The 15,399-nt window shown below is 45.7% G+C and overlaps 1 protein-coding gene across 1 annotated transcript in view; it reads right to left on the bottom strand.

Moving 5' to 3' along the window:
- Nucleotides 1-15,399, bottom strand: part of Dock5 (dedicator of cytokinesis 5) — a 198,375-nt gene that overhangs the window by 117,688 nt on the left and 65,288 nt on the right. The window contains exons 3-5 of the mRNA XM_004630671.2: nucleotides 10,349-10,389; nucleotides 4,831-4,886; nucleotides 3,406-3,502 (exon numbers count right to left, since the gene is read on the bottom strand). Coding sequence (XP_004630728.1) covers nucleotides 3,406-3,502; nucleotides 4,831-4,886; nucleotides 10,349-10,389 — 194 coding nt within the window. The remainder of the gene's footprint in view (nucleotides 1-3,405; nucleotides 3,503-4,830; nucleotides 4,887-10,348; nucleotides 10,390-15,399) is intronic.

Below are 15,399 nucleotides of genomic sequence, written 5' to 3'. Positions count from 1 at the left end.
AACTGTCAACGTGTTTGAAATGGACCAGGGCAGAAAAAGAGAATGGCTAACAACACTCCTCTTGAAGTGGACTATTCCTTAATGGATAGACAGGGATCAAAAGCAAACAAACAGCTTGGCCCTACCGACTGATTAAGAGTCTTCACAATCAATACCAGCTATAAGACATTTACAAATATCCACAGATAACAAAACAATCGTTTCATCTGATGTCTAAATTAAGATTGAAATGTGCTGCCCTGGAAACGGGGGTTGGCCCCTTTCTCTTTCCCTCTCCATCACCTCTGCTCCTCTCCTCCTCCCCTCCACTTCTGTTCCCATCCTTTTCTTTCCTTCCATTTCCTTTTTCCTTTCCTTCCTCCATCCCTCCCTCCCTTCCATTTCACATCCCATTTAACACCCAATTCTGGTATTAAGCAGGGAAGCCCACACCACAGGAAGCCCTCCATAACTGCTTACCACCATTTCACGGCTGAGGGATTTCACAGCCCTACGCCCTAGTCCCTACTTCTTCTTCCCACTCACTCACTTCCCAGTTCCATGCACAATGACCTGTAGACCCGTGGAGGATGTAAGCAACTGAGCACAGTGGCTGCAATTTAGTAAGCAAAAAGCTTACCTCATTCACAGCTTCTACTCTTGTATGTGACATTTTTAAAAAAAATCTCATTTCCAAATACAGGCTGAATGTCTCTTATTCAAAATATCCAGGACCAGAAGAATTTCAGATTTTTTTGGTGGGGGGGCAATGTTTACCTATAATGAGATGTCTTGGGAATGGGGACCAAGTCTAAATGTAAAACTCGTGTGTTTCTATATACTCACGTGCATACATACAGCTTAAGGTCACTTAGTAATTGTAATACTGTGCAGAAAGCAAAACTTCACAAGAGTCAGGTGTGGGATTTTCCACTTGTGTCACTTAGGTACTCAGTGGTTCCATTTTGGAGCATTTTGAGTGCTGGGTTTCCAGATAAGGGGTGGCAAAGCCTGGGCTGTCACACTGGTTGAGTTTGTCCCCCAAGGATTCATGTGCTGGCAGTTGGGTGTGAGCCTGATGACTTTCAGCAGTGACAGGGGCTTTAAAGGGTGGGGTCCAGTGGGAGGCATCGAGGGCACTGCCAGAGGAAGGAACTGACACCCAGTTGGTTACCTCACAGGGGTTGTTGTAAAAAAAGCAGGGGCTCTCCCCACACCCTCGTTTCTTGTCTTGCCACACCGGCTCTCCCAATCACACGAGGTCCCCACACTGTCACACCAAGGGGCCGTCACCAGAACCAAGCTAATGCTGGGCACCACACCCTTGAAACGCCAGGACTGGGAGCTAAACAAGCTCTTTGTAAGTTACCCAGCTTCCCGGAGTAACAGAAACTGGACCCACAGGGATGCTTCACCGGCGCTCACCTCACGCATTTCCGCACTCGCCCGCTCTCAGAAAGACGATGCAATGCGAGGAAACAAACCCAGGCGCACGCTCATCCATCAGCCTTGTGATGTCTGCCACTAAATAATCAATGAACCAAACCGGAGAGTGCTTTCAACGGAAGTGCAAGGTAATCGATCAATGGAGGCCGTGGGGCCGGCGGCAGCATCTCCATCTTCCCAGAGCCTGTGAGGGGGGAACTGCGCCAGCTCTCTCCTCAGCTACCCAGAGAGATTGGAGGTCGCCTTCGCTACAAGGCAGCATGCCCCTGGGTCCCAAGCGCCCCACAGTCCAGAGGATGCTCTACGGATAGGAGCATCTGGAAGGCACATTACGAAGAACCCAGGACTCAAATGAGGCGTGGAAGGGCAGATGGGCACAGAAACACCGCAGGACGTTCCACCCACGGGGTCAGTGCTCTCTACTGCTCTTACCCGTCACAGGATAGAACAGCCCGAAATAGAAGTGAAATACCTGCGCCAACTGTCAGAAGTTATACTGGAATGAGAACTTCTGATTTGATTACTGCTTTCAGTTAGGCAGGGTCTAGAATGGGGTGTTTCTAACAATGCATTAAGATTAAAGAAAAAAAAAACTAAACTAAAGCCAAGGCCATCAACAGATGACCAAATAGAAACCTACACAAGACAAAGTGTATCTAGCTTGTGTCACCAGACCCACTCACACATCTGCTGAGAGACGGCACATTCTGAGCTGGACTCCCGGTCAGCCACGGAAGCCAATTACAGAGGTGAGGACCAGTGTGCGTACCAACTAAGGAGGAGCAACTGCAGAAGACAGTCTGCAGAGTCCAAGGCCGAAGGGAGAACACAGGAGATGGAGCAGACATGGTGGCAGGCGATGCAGAGCCTCCTTGGCCACTCACGGGAGAGCAGTTCTCAGTCTGAGAATGCTAGATTTATGGGACCTTGTCCTAGTCCTTGTTTTCCTCTGAGAATAATATAGTCCTACACACTGGATTCTGGTCCTGGTTCTGATCCAAGGTTGTGGGGCCATAATGGGTGAGGGCCTTCTGGCTCGCAGAATCCTGAGGTGGTAGAGGGCATCACAGGTGAGAGATGCACAGCGCCTATCTGTCCCCAATGGTCTCACTCCTGTTTTTTATAAAGCCACAGCGCTCAACCCTGAAGGCTGATAACCTCATGAAATGCCAATCGCCTCTCAAGTCCCCACCTCTAAACATCCCATTGGGTGCTGTTTCTGCACTTATTGCCTCACTATGGGGGCTCAACGGCAATAGGAGTTTCAGAGGGGACAAACCACACCCCTACTATAGCAGTTCCACTGCAAACCTACACGCAACTTGTGACTGTGGTTGACTCCAGACAGGACGTGGCAGGACCTGTGTAATTTCCCACAAGCCACAGCCCCACACTGGCATTCTGAGGCCAGGCCCGGGTTGTGAGAAAGAGCACCTAAAGTCTGCCCTGGTAGGGACTTAGTGCCATTCAAGCACCTGAGCCTATACAACGGCCATAGCTGAGAACGCCACCCTCAGGAGGCAGAGCACTGAGACATCTGCAGCTCCTACCCCTGGAACACACAGTCAAGAGCAAGTCCGCTGTTCCTTATTGGTACCCTAATAATCCCAGGGGCAACTACTTTCCAGAAGCGTTGTGAGGACCCATACTTCAGGGCTCCCAGGAAGAAGAGCTAAGTGTTGACTGTTATTACCACCGTGGTTCCTTTCCCATCATGTTTCTCAGTTGTGAAAAGACGGAATCAGTGACTACACTCACTTCCCATCATGACTGCATATCAGTGGCCCAAAGCTGGGGACAAGCAGGCAGCTGGCTGCCAGACACCACATGCCTCCACTTCCCACTGTGGGGTCCAGTCCTGTATGTCTCTGCTTCTTATGCCACCGAGAGAGCTGAGGGGCTGACACCCTCAGCAGCGGAATCACAGGCTGAGGGCCCAGCAGTTATGCCACAGCCAGCCAGAAGCCCAGGGCAACTCACCACGTAGAGCTTGCGCCAGATGACCGCCCATTCTCGAAGAGTGCATGTGAGCTCCTGCACCAGCGGGAGCTCGCCAGGAATCACCGTCTCATGCTGCCTGGTGAGGAGAAGCAACACGTTCAGCTTGCCACGGGGCTAGTGGAGATGCGATTCTGACTATACATTCCTGGATGCTCAGGGGCAGGGATGGGGCTGCGAAAGTGAAATTGGTCCATGGGGTGGGGAAGGCAGATAGAGGACCTAAACACAGGTCAGTAGCTGAAAAACGAGAAGGAGTTCTATGAGCCTGCACCCTGGCTAAGCTATGGCATTTGGTTAGTACAGTGTATCAAATGTACTTTTAACTTACAATATCTGCAACTTAGAATGGGTTTATTGGGATACAACCCCATCCTACACCAAGCAGTGTCTGTGTTTGGTATCTGAGTGGCAGGGCATTCTACAGTTCTATCTTTATTTATTAGAAAGCGCCTCTCACTCTGCCTTCTACCAACATGGTGGATAACACTTGAGGCTGCCTGGCAATGGCCAGCTCAAAAGACTTCTCCAGGAGGACATGAGACCCAGGTCTTGGTCCTGGTCCTGCCTCCAGGGAGGTGAGTAGACTGAAGGAGGTCTCCACTTTCCATCTTAAAATGTGTGCGCCAAGCTTAGGACCTAGAATGATTGTTTAGATTTGCACTGCAAAACCAGGACCCAGCTGTCCATTTCCCCCTCCCTCCCCACTCTCCTCTCTATCAGCCAAGGGGCTCCAGTCCTACTTCTCCTTATGACCCCCAATGTGCAGTAAAAGCCTCAGGGTGCATGTGAGGCTCAGTGACTTGGCTGAAGTTCAGTGCTGACAAGCAAGCTGGTGAGCCCAAGTGCAGGCTGCTCAGGACTGAGTCAAAGAACTCTAAATATTCCTGTGTGCAAACACACATACATATGGATCCACACGCACAAGCACAATACACACACACACACACACACACACACACACACACACACAGTGAGCAGGTCATAAGTAAATGTAGGAGAGAGACAGAGGATATCTTTACTCTTCTGGAGAAGGACGCTAGGAAGAATCAGGGATAAAAATCACAGGCAGAAGGCCCTGCATGGTGACACATGCCTATAATCCCAGCACCTGGCAGGCTGAGGCAGGAAGATCCAGGCTAGTTCAAGACTAGCCTGGGCTACAAAGTGAGCTCAAGGCCAGCCTGAACTGCACAGTGAAACCCTGTGTCAAAAAGACAAAAAAATAAAAAATAAAAAAGAGCAGACAGAGGAAGATATTATATCAAGCACAGTTTTTTTATTTATTTCTTTCTCACAGAAGAGAAGTAACTCAGTGAGAAAAAAGAAGTGTCGGTGGGCAGCAGGCATTGTATCATGAAAATCTTACATCATCGCTGTGTGGGGGCTTCCTGGACTGCAACTTACCCTCGGTCTTCCACAGTGGCCTCTTTCAAATGGATGTATGTTTCGGGGAAAATGCCCTACAGAGAGAAGAAGTTTTGGTTACATGGCCACGGAAAACCCCAGCCCAAAATCAAGAGCATGAACGGCAGCAAGTGCGACCGCAGGACTTAACAAGAGCAAATGCTCCCACCGGTTTTGTAGGACATCAGTTACCCTGACTGCTGTCAGTGCAGGCACAGTGGGAACATGGGAAATGGGGCTGGGCGCTGGGGTTCAGAAAGCATGGAGCATTTCACAGAGACAGACACCCCCCTTGTGAGCTCAGAGCTACAGCAGCAGAGAACCTGAGGATCCAGCACCTCCCAAGAGGCTTCCCATTTGTAAAGGGCCTCTCGGGATGACAGAGATATACAGCTACACGGAACTCAGCCATAAAAATTATCATGATTTTCTCAAGTAATTTTTCTTTCAGCACTTTTCATGTAAACCACACACAACCCAAATCAATGGAACTTGTTAACTAATTACTTTCTAGCACTTCAGAGTCTCAAATTGTTCCTCTATCACCATGAGAAGCAATTCAACCTTGGTCTGGTGACACTGATCACAAGGGGAAAAGGGGATCCAAGGCCCAGAAAGACCTAAGAGAGTGACACTAAAACCCTGACTAAAGACACAGACTAAAGAGCTGAGGACCAGCTCCCACAATAAGAGAGCCACATATGGGGGTTTTCTGATAAAGCTTCTGCTGTCTGTCACATGCTCTTAATTAAAGCCAGAGAGAAGACGCTATCTGGAGAAAACGCTTGGCTGTAGCGTGTCTCACATGCCAGACCAGAGGAGGCAGAAGAACCTGTTTAGGTGAACTTTGACTCAGACGCTCCTAGCCTTACTTCCAGAAGAGCAGGCATGGACTTTAGGGACAGCACTTGTGGAAGCGACTTAACGCGAGTGTGGGGGCACATCCCTCCACCCAGAGGACGGGGCTTGAGATCTGCGTGTACCTGATGATCTGCAGCCCACTCAGAGACGGGCAACTCTGAGTCCAGTTTTGGTGCTATATTTGTCTGTACAATACTCTCCACACTTTCTCTTTTTATCCTCTGCCAATAAAACAGGAAAGAGCAAGAACGTTTGGGATTAGGAGTGCTGATGACAGAGCGAATCCCACAAATGCTCAAGGCAGAAGCAAAAGGACCCATCCTTTTCTAAGCAGAGAGACAAAACCAAAAAGAAATCCTATGCCTCTCTTTCTCCCTTTAGAGCAAGTACGGTAGAATGAGTGAGAAAGCATTTTACCTGTCTCACAATTGCTAAGACCGATAACCCACATGTGGACAAAGTGAGGTTTTTCATTACAGGTACTCAAGGCAGAGTGATTTTGTAAAACTGATGGAACAATTATGAATAGAAATTCAGAGAAGGTAGTGTGTGATTCATGTGGTGCCTGATTTCTGGAGTCCTGAAGGTTCAGAACCGTTTCTAGGATACAGAGGAAATGGGCATGCTCCTTCTGTCTGCCGAGCTGAGGCCAATGATGCAGTGAGTGCCATTGTGGAGACCCGGACTTGGCTTCCAGAGCTCATCTTGAGAATATCACGCTAAGTGCAAGAAGCCAGTCACTGAAAGACCTGAGTGAGGCACCTGGGGCAGTCAGCTCACAACCAGAAAGCAGGCAGCGAGGGGGCGGGGGAGATGGCTCAGTAGAATAAATGCTTGCCTGGCAAGCGCAAGGACCTGAGTTTAATTCCCAGTTCAGCCAATAAATAAATAAATAAGTAAAATAAAAATAAATGAAAGAAAGAAAGAAAAAATTTTTTAAAAAAGAAAAAGAACAAAAAATAAAGTAGGCAGAGAATGGCTGGAAGGAGGGGTGAGGGGCTCCTGTGTGGTGCTGAGTGTGGGTTTGGGAAGGTAGAGGCGTTCAGGAGAGGGATTGGTGGCGACGGATAACACAACAGTGTGAATATACAACTGCCAAGAAGGCAAACTTTATAATTCTTTTTTTAACCACAATTAAGAAAAAAAAAGTCCAGAGCTCTTAAAAAGGGAGGCTCTGGTAGGGACGAACTGCTTAAATTAGCAGTTATAAGATTAAAGGAAGACACAACATTGCTGCAGCTGGGTTGACGCTCAGCGGAAGAGCCCCTGAGGCCCATTGCCAGCACCAGCAATAAAAAGATAGCGAGTCCAAAGGACGATCCTTGCAGAAACTCCCCAAGTCAGAAAACAAAAAGACGACTAAATTGATTATGATTATTAGGTTATGTTTTCATAATCCAATCACTGGGTCCTCCTACTAAGTGTGAGATATCAAAGATATAAGTGTTCAGAAATACAAACTGACAGCTTTGAGACACCTCAAGCCAATCACGAGCAGGTAGTTTACCGGTGTATAGACGTGGTAATGTCTGTGTGCACAGGGTACTCGTTTTGTCATTCCCCACCCTGTCCTCTGTAGGCATCACGAACCCTGCAGCACCTGAGGTCCCTTTCAGTCATTTAACTGCTCTGGTGCAAATCTGGGGCCTGTAGACACCTCCTACACTACAATACGCAACAAGCCACAGCCAACTGGGGCTACATATATATCTGATGTACAGCCCCTTTCTCAAGTCTATTGTTCATTCTCAACCTACTCACTCAAATAACAAATTAATACATGAACTAATGGTTTTCTAGAAGACACCCTTGGCCACACTCCCACAACCCTGCCCAGATCAATGATCTGAGTCTGCAGGGCTCTTGGTTCCTTCCATTTGTAAAGCCACTAGCTCCTTTTGTCACCACCCTAAACGGTCAGAACCACTTACAAATGACATCAAAAATTTCCATTAAAACAATAGACCTCTCAGGTAGCTCCTCCCCTGAGACAGAGAAAAATGGCCCTAGCCCAAGGAGAACATTACTAAGGGGCTGGATCACTTAATGAAGGGGTGTCCCAAGTTGAGTATAATTCATGACAATTGGTTTTGAATTCCATGCCAGTTTTTCTTGGATTGCTCCACAAGAAAAACATACATTTCAATTTTTAAAAAAAATCAACACCTCAGTGCATGATCCTTGTTTGTATCCCCACATCATTGCATTACGAAGCTGTTCTTTGGTTATCAAGAATGAAGACACGCTCTTGCTGAAATAATTCTTCTAAAGGTGAATTTTCAGTTTAAACCAGAGTTTTAAGAACCTTCCACGTGTATAAACACTTGGGAGCACACGGAGCACTCCTCTGGACCCTAGGGGGCGCCCCATCCATCTTCTGCTCACATCAGGGAGCGGGGTCCCAGCAAGATGGACTGGGACGCATTGGAAAGTCACTGGATCCCCTGGAAACCAAGGCCTTCTGTGCCAGAAAGATTCCTCACACATTGCAGACTCTGAAAAGCAAGCCCTAGGGCCTGGGACTTTGTTTCCACATTGTGACATTTACCAGTTGAAAACGAAGAATTCTAAGCTGGCGTTGGTGGTACACTCCTGTGAACCCGCACTGGGAGGCTGAGGAGAAGGCTCCAAGTTGGAGTCCAGCTTGGGCAACTTAGAGACTTAGTAAGACCCAGTCTCAAAATATGAGGTGCTCTGTTGGGAGCTGCAGGAAGGTAGGAAATTGATCAAATGTGTGGAGGGCCTCAGTGCTAAAGCAAACAAGCTATCTCACTCCTGAGATAAACATCCTGTTCAGTTATTAGTTGCTAGGCAACCTTGTGTCATGTGTTACACACTTGGCAAAAGTATAAATAAACATAAGTTTTGTTGTAGGGTGCGTTCGTCTTGCCCATCAGGCAGGCCAGTGACCCCCTAGCCCAGCTTTTGTCTTCTTGTCTTTCTCATTCCTACCAGTTTCTTCCCAGGTAGAACCTATCACAGTGAGACCAAGGGATCCCCCCAGAGCTTGGGATGCAGCTCTGTGCAAGGGCCCTGGGTTCAATCTGCAGAACCACGCACTCATGAATGTGTGTCACACACACACATCAAGAATTCTGTGTTTCATCTGATTCTGTCTGAGAGGTTTAAAATTCACTTAGAAAAACAGGATTAGGAATTCAGTGACCTGAGTTTTCTTACTCTAACACATTCAGAATATCGTAACCATGAACTCTTGGTGAGTAAAATTATACCAGGCAGGCTGAACCTACACCACACAGCAGTGGCCGTGCCAGGCCCAAGGTCTTGGCTTCAACTGCAGCCCTCCTCGCTCTGGTACACCTGCCACCTTATTATTAGAAAGCTCAGACAGACTGAAGTCAGCAGGAAATAAGTGGAAATAATTCATTTGGAAATGACATGTGCAAAAGGGCCCGACAGTGGGTAGAAAACGGCAGCACCAGGGCTTACAGAAGGGTAGAGGGACCCAAACTGAGCAGCAAAGACTCCCTAGTTCTACAGGATTATTGAATTGTCAAAGCAAACACAAGACGCACGTACACACACGTGTGCAAATAATGAGCGTGATCCAGTGATCAACAACTCCACTCAGTTTTTTATAAGCTCTGCCTTCTAGGAAGGTGTTTGGGGGTCCCATGCTCTTGTGGGGGCACTCAACATCAGCCTACCTGCACTGGACAACCTAGCTCATACTGCATCTGAAGAGAAAGAGGCACAGGGCTTTCCTTTTTCTCTCCCTTCTCGATAGATGAGAAACTGTGTCTCGCACCTCTTCTCTGTCTGGCATGTGAACTAACTGTGAAATAGTAAGAGCTTATCAGCTCAGCTCTTTCAAAAGAAAGCGCTGACATGTTCTGTTGCCCTGGCAAGCACATTCAAAGGCGAAGTGCTGACAGAAATCAAATAAACCGAGATGGGTATTAACATAACTAATGGATTTTTTTTTTTTTAGCTTGATGTTCAGTAGCTTTGACACTGGGGAAAGGAACCATCTAGGTCAGTATTTTTCAAACTCTACCCAGAATGACTAATCATTTTTATCACAGACCCGAATTATACATCAAATACACAAAATAAAAATGCGTAAGATACATGAAAATATGTATCTAACATAAAGTTTTGTCTCAAAAACAGTAGTTCCCACAGCAATGCACAATCTTCTCTATTTTGCAGTTTCGACTTTGTGATGTACAGAGAGGTTACAGGCTCAGTTTGGAAACGCCGCCTATGTTTCTCTACTTGACAATGCAGGAAAGAATTACATGGTGACAGGGAGAAGCTTAAGCTCTGGGGTTTCAGCACTGCCACAAAGGATAAGGGAAAAGCGGGTGCTTCCCTTCCTGGAGAGAGGTTACTTAGAGGCCCGCTACTGCATGACCATCTAGCTCAGCTTCAGGACAGGGAGGGGCAGTGGGCCAGCACCACCTTCTTGCCCTGGGAAACAGACTGAATGGTATTTGCACTATTATCCTAAGGTATGGAAGTCAGAGAATTACTTTGCAAGGAACAAGCAATGTCATCAAAATAAATAAATAAATACACAAAACAAAACCAACCAGACTAGATCTAGCAAGAACAGATAGGGGATAGGACTGCCTGTCACAAAACTAGGAGAGTAGAATCTGAATGAACTGGAAAATTAAATGATAAGACGTACCTTTTTGGATTTATTCTGGAGGGAATATCCTCTGTACCAACCTGCCAGGGCAGAAGAGAACACAAAGATGTTATGTTTCCTGGAATAATACATTAGCAATATATGTCCCCATGTTCTGTTAGCAACACTGAGATGGAACCTAAGAGACAACAGAATATGCACAATTTGCTCCACAATGAAGTTTCTGGTCTATGTTACAGCTGTATTGTCTTAACATCTATTTTTGTTAGATATTTTTAATTCTTAAAGAGAATAAAAAATAGAAAAATTTAAAGAAACATTAGATACGATACAAAATTGCACTAAACAAGTTGATAGGAACTCAACAGTGGTTGGTATATTGCATACTGTTATCTTCAACTGAGTTGTTCAGATTAGCAAGATTTAGAATTCGCTTGGAACCAAGTAAGTGAGGTCTGTTCTTCATTTCTGTTGCCTCAGAGAAACAGTGAACCAGACCAAGTCCAAGTTCCAGCACTCTCAAATCGGTAATCTTTCAATAGATGTTTTTTCTTTTTCTGCACAAATGAACATGAACTTTTAGTGCATATCTACATTCTATAGGTCAACTTATATTATTAAAGTAGATATTTTAAGATAATTTTTATCTGTTGTCTCTCATTCTTGCTTATTCCCAGGATAAAAGCCACTGTTGGGGAATAATTTTAAGTTGGAGTAGCAAAACTAATCTATAAAATATTTGCACTTGAAATATTCAAACACACAATGAAACACCCGGAATAGAATGCTACAAGCATGAAAAAGATTTTAAACCAATAAAAATAGTCTATGAAATGGTTTGTTGAGGCTTTAGGTAAAGACTTTAACTTCTTTTTACAAATCCAATAAAGACACATACAACCTACAGATAATTTTTCACTCCCTATCTTGTAAAGGAAGTACTATAGAACAATGTGTACATATACAAGTATTTTACATTAAACATTTACTGAAAACCCAGTGTGGGTACATTAGTGAGGTACTGCTCCTCACCCCTGTACCACCTCAACTAAGGTATTATTGTGGTCATCTTGCCCAGAAAAATCATCTTGTAAGTAGCACACACACATAAGACAGCTACATACAGTGACTAAATGCAAAACTAATTAGGACTGTAGGCATCTGCCAATAAGCTTTCTTAGTCTATTCTATATTTAATGAACCAGAAAATAGTTACATGCTTTATGTTGTACATGCTATAAAGTAGATTGGATTTACCTTCTATGGACACACTTTCAATATTTTCACAAAATTTAAGTTATTAGTGGCTCCCAAACATTTAGGTAACTTGGCTTCCTCTGCAGGGAGCAGTGGGCACCTTGCCATGGAATTTTGGTCTACGTGAAGGCACATGGTTGGGAAAAAGATATCTGAACAGGAAACACTGCCCCCAGTTTCCAACCTGGTGGGGGTTAATCCTGACTGTCAACCGGCTGGAGGGACACCTAGGAGACTGGTAAGGCACACTTCCCGGTGGCTCCAGGCAGTGTGACCGTGGGGAATGTAGCTGGTCCCTGTCCCTTCCTCGTGGGCTCTTTCCCTGCTCTCTGCTTTCCAGCTGCCACAGTTGAGCAGTTTTCCTCCTCCACGCCCTTCTGCCCTTATGTTTCTGTCTTAGAGCAGCCAACCCTGGATTGAAATCTCAGAAATGGAAACAAATCCCGCACCCTTTGAATTGTGCACGGCAGGCATTTTGTCCCAGCAACAGAAATCTGCCCAGGCCTGATGCCAATGTGCAAGACTTTGAGTACAGGAAGACCAGCAAGTCAAACATTTTGCCCCAGGGCCAAGACCTGAACTCATCCTTGAGTGTGAGTACTTGCCTGGTTTTGCTACAACTCGAAAATCGTTTCTGTATGAGTGTCTGGCTTCCACTTCACTCTGAATCAAGGACACAGCCAATGGCTGAGCCAGGAAACAACATTTAGTCTTTTCCAAGCAAAGTCTCATCTTCACAAGCCCTAGAGAGCCAAGCTGTCACAATACAGACTTGGACCCACTTTCAGAAAAGAATGTATCTGTGTTTTCGTAAACAGCATTCTGCATACCCGTTCATCACAGAACTGTGCTTCCTAAACCTGTCATCTTTGAAAAACTTTGCTTCTAACTTCTAGTGTTTCTCTAGAACTATGTACATATAACTGCTATCAGGAAGCACAAAATTATCATGCTGGATTTGCAGAAATGAACACTCATTTTCCTTGGCATCGTGTAATAAAAGAACACGGTCTGTACCTGGTTTCCATCATATCCTTGCTGTTGAATTCCATACACTCAACTGCGAACAACTATAAGGGATCTGAACATGGTTCCTGATGCGCTAGCTATTTTTGCATTACAACATGGGTTGACACATAAAGCAAAAAATACCACCTTCCAAATAATCCCAAGTACTTAGTCATAATTAAATACAGTATATAATTGGGCTTCAAAAAGCATCACAAGGCAAAGAGGTAGCAGAGAGAGTATGAATCCGAAGCTTTAATGAATGGGCAGTGTGAAGCCAGCGGAGGAACCGAAGATGCTTTCTTAAGTTAAATTATCACATTATTAAAATGAAAGGAATGGTTTGGGGTAGCGAATCTAAAGGGCTACTCTTCTGTTCCTTTAAATGCATGCCAGTCACAAAAATGTTATTTTTTTTTCTTTTCTTTTATTTATTTACTTATTTTTGAGAGAGTGAGAGGATTTTTCCAAGTGACAGAGTTCACAGTCTGGGCTTGAACTTGTTATCCTCTGGCCTCAGCTTCGCAGAAGCCTGGGACTATCAGCATGCACCACGAGCCCCGCTCAAAAGCTAAGTTTACAGCAGCCACGGCAGATACCAAAAGTCACTCTGTACTAAGGTTGCTCTTCCAGTAAGATAACAAGTCACTTCTGTTTTCCTTGAACTGTTTTCCTTTAAAATAAAAATGTTTCTTCTCCATTTAAAAAATATCAGAACTCCTAACTTCACTGCGAAAGTTACTTACTTTATTTAGTTCCCTACAAGCCCCTGTGGAAGTGTTTCCCAGCTGCTGCACACCTTCTGGCTTGCCAAACAAATGCCCTTCTGTGGCTCTTCTCCTTCAAGTGCAATCATTTAATAAATACTTATTAGGCGCTATTCTAGGCACCCCAGTACACAGGAGACTGAGCAGTACCACGTAGACTGCACTTTCATGTCAAAAACACAAGCATGGGGCCGGCAAGATAGCTCAGCAACCTAGAGCACCTGCTTAGGCAAACACAGCCAAGTGCAGGGACCATGGTTTGATCTCTGGCACCACAGGCCATGCCAGCCTTGACCCCAGGGGCTGAGCTGGCCACAAAATCAACTAAAAAAAATAAAATAAAATACAAGCATGAAGCAATCTGAGACAATGTGGTATGAAGTGGAGAAAATGTTCAAGGACAGCAGAGAATGGCTGGTAACACGGAACACTTCCTTGGCTGAGGTGATCAAACAAAGCTCACTCTGAGAAGCTAAAAGGGACCAGGCAGGAAAATGTGTGGGGCAAGAGAAACAGAGCCAAGAAGAAAGCTGTAAGGCAAGAGTAAGCTTGAGGACACAAACTCTGTGACGAGACAGAAGCCCAGAGATGACCCAGAGGCCGTGTGAGAGGAAGCTGTAGCTCTGGAGGCTGGATGTTCATCAAACATGCCAGGGTGCTGTTAAAAGCTCTGATGCCAGAGCCGCATCCCCAGACACTGTGATTTAACTGCACTTGGGCTCAGAGTGTCTCCAGAGTTCCACTGGTGGCCAGGCATGGTGGCACTTCCTGTAAAATCTAATCAAGGAAGTTCTCCTTAGCAATTTATTCAGATTCTTGATTCTTATCTCAAAGTAAATTTTTTTTAAAATATATTTTTTAAATATGGGGATATAGCTCAGTGTGATGGCCCTGGGTTCATTCTCCAATACTACCAAAGGGGGGAAAAAAAAACAAACAAACATAAGTTCCCTCTGTGAAGCGAACACTGGCCAGGATTAATTACCACAGATAAAGGTGTCATATGCCATGGAAGAAATGAGGTTTTATTCTAAGTACAACAGTAAACACTGGAGGGTTTTAAATGTCATTGTACCTTATGTTTTATTTATTTATTTTGTACCAGTCTCGCTACGCAGCTCAGATTCATAGTAACCCTCCTGCCTCAGCCTCCCCAGAGCTGGGATTACAGGTGTGCACCACCACTCCTAGTTTTGGCGGCTGGCAGGCATAGCATGAGCAGGGTCCCAGGGCTGGCATAACCTGCGGTACCAGGGATTGAACTGGGGTCCTTGCACTTGCCAGGAAGGTGCTTAGACCACAGAGCTATCTCCCCAGCCCCTGTACCTTATGCTTTTAAAAGAACATGTTGGCTGCTACAGAGCCATGGGAGGCAAAGCATAGTAGGAAGAGGAGCACCAAGAAAGAAACCAGTTGGGGGTGGGGTTACAATGAAGATGGAGAGAGAAGAAAAGACAGGAGCAACAGGACTTACTCATGGCTTCACTGGGAATAGCCATGGATGAAAGAAAAGCCAAATACCCAAGGGTATTGAGCTGTTGGGCTAGAGCAGATGGGTGAAAAGCACTATTCTTTGTTATGGGAGGAGAACAGATGGGTGGATGGCATTGTTCTTTGTTATGGGAGGACTGTGAAGAGGAGAACCTTGGAAAATAGAAGGAATCAGCAGTTGTGTGTTCCTGAATAAGTGACAGAGCAGAGTAACTGCTCATGTGCAACAGGAAGAGACGACATTCACCACGGGGAGAACAACAGGTAAGGCGGGTCCATGCGGGCAATAAAACAATAATTATCATGACCCGGAAAGGCCTGCTTTCCCTGGCTCCTCTCTCCTCCTCTGTTTCCCGGCTGCCACGTGGTGCACAGGCTTCCCCCACCACGCTGTTCTGATGTGCTGGCTCTGCCTAGAAGCCGGCCAACCATGAACTGAACCCAGGCAAGTGTGAGCCAACATAAACCTCTCCTTCCTGAAACTGTGGGTGTCAGACATTTTGTCCCAGCGAAAGGAAAGTGACAAAGACAAAGTTGTATATACTTCTTTCGGAAAGTCTGAGTATT

This window comes from Octodon degus, unplaced genomic scaffold (assembly GCF_000260255.1).
Source record: "Octodon degus isolate 3935 unplaced genomic scaffold, OctDeg1.0 scaffold00036, whole genome shotgun sequence".
Taxonomy (NCBI): Eukaryota; Metazoa; Chordata; class Mammalia; order Rodentia; family Octodontidae; genus Octodon; species Octodon degus.
The sequence above is the reverse complement of the archived record's forward strand: the minus strand, read 5'-3'. Positions and strand labels throughout refer to the sequence as shown.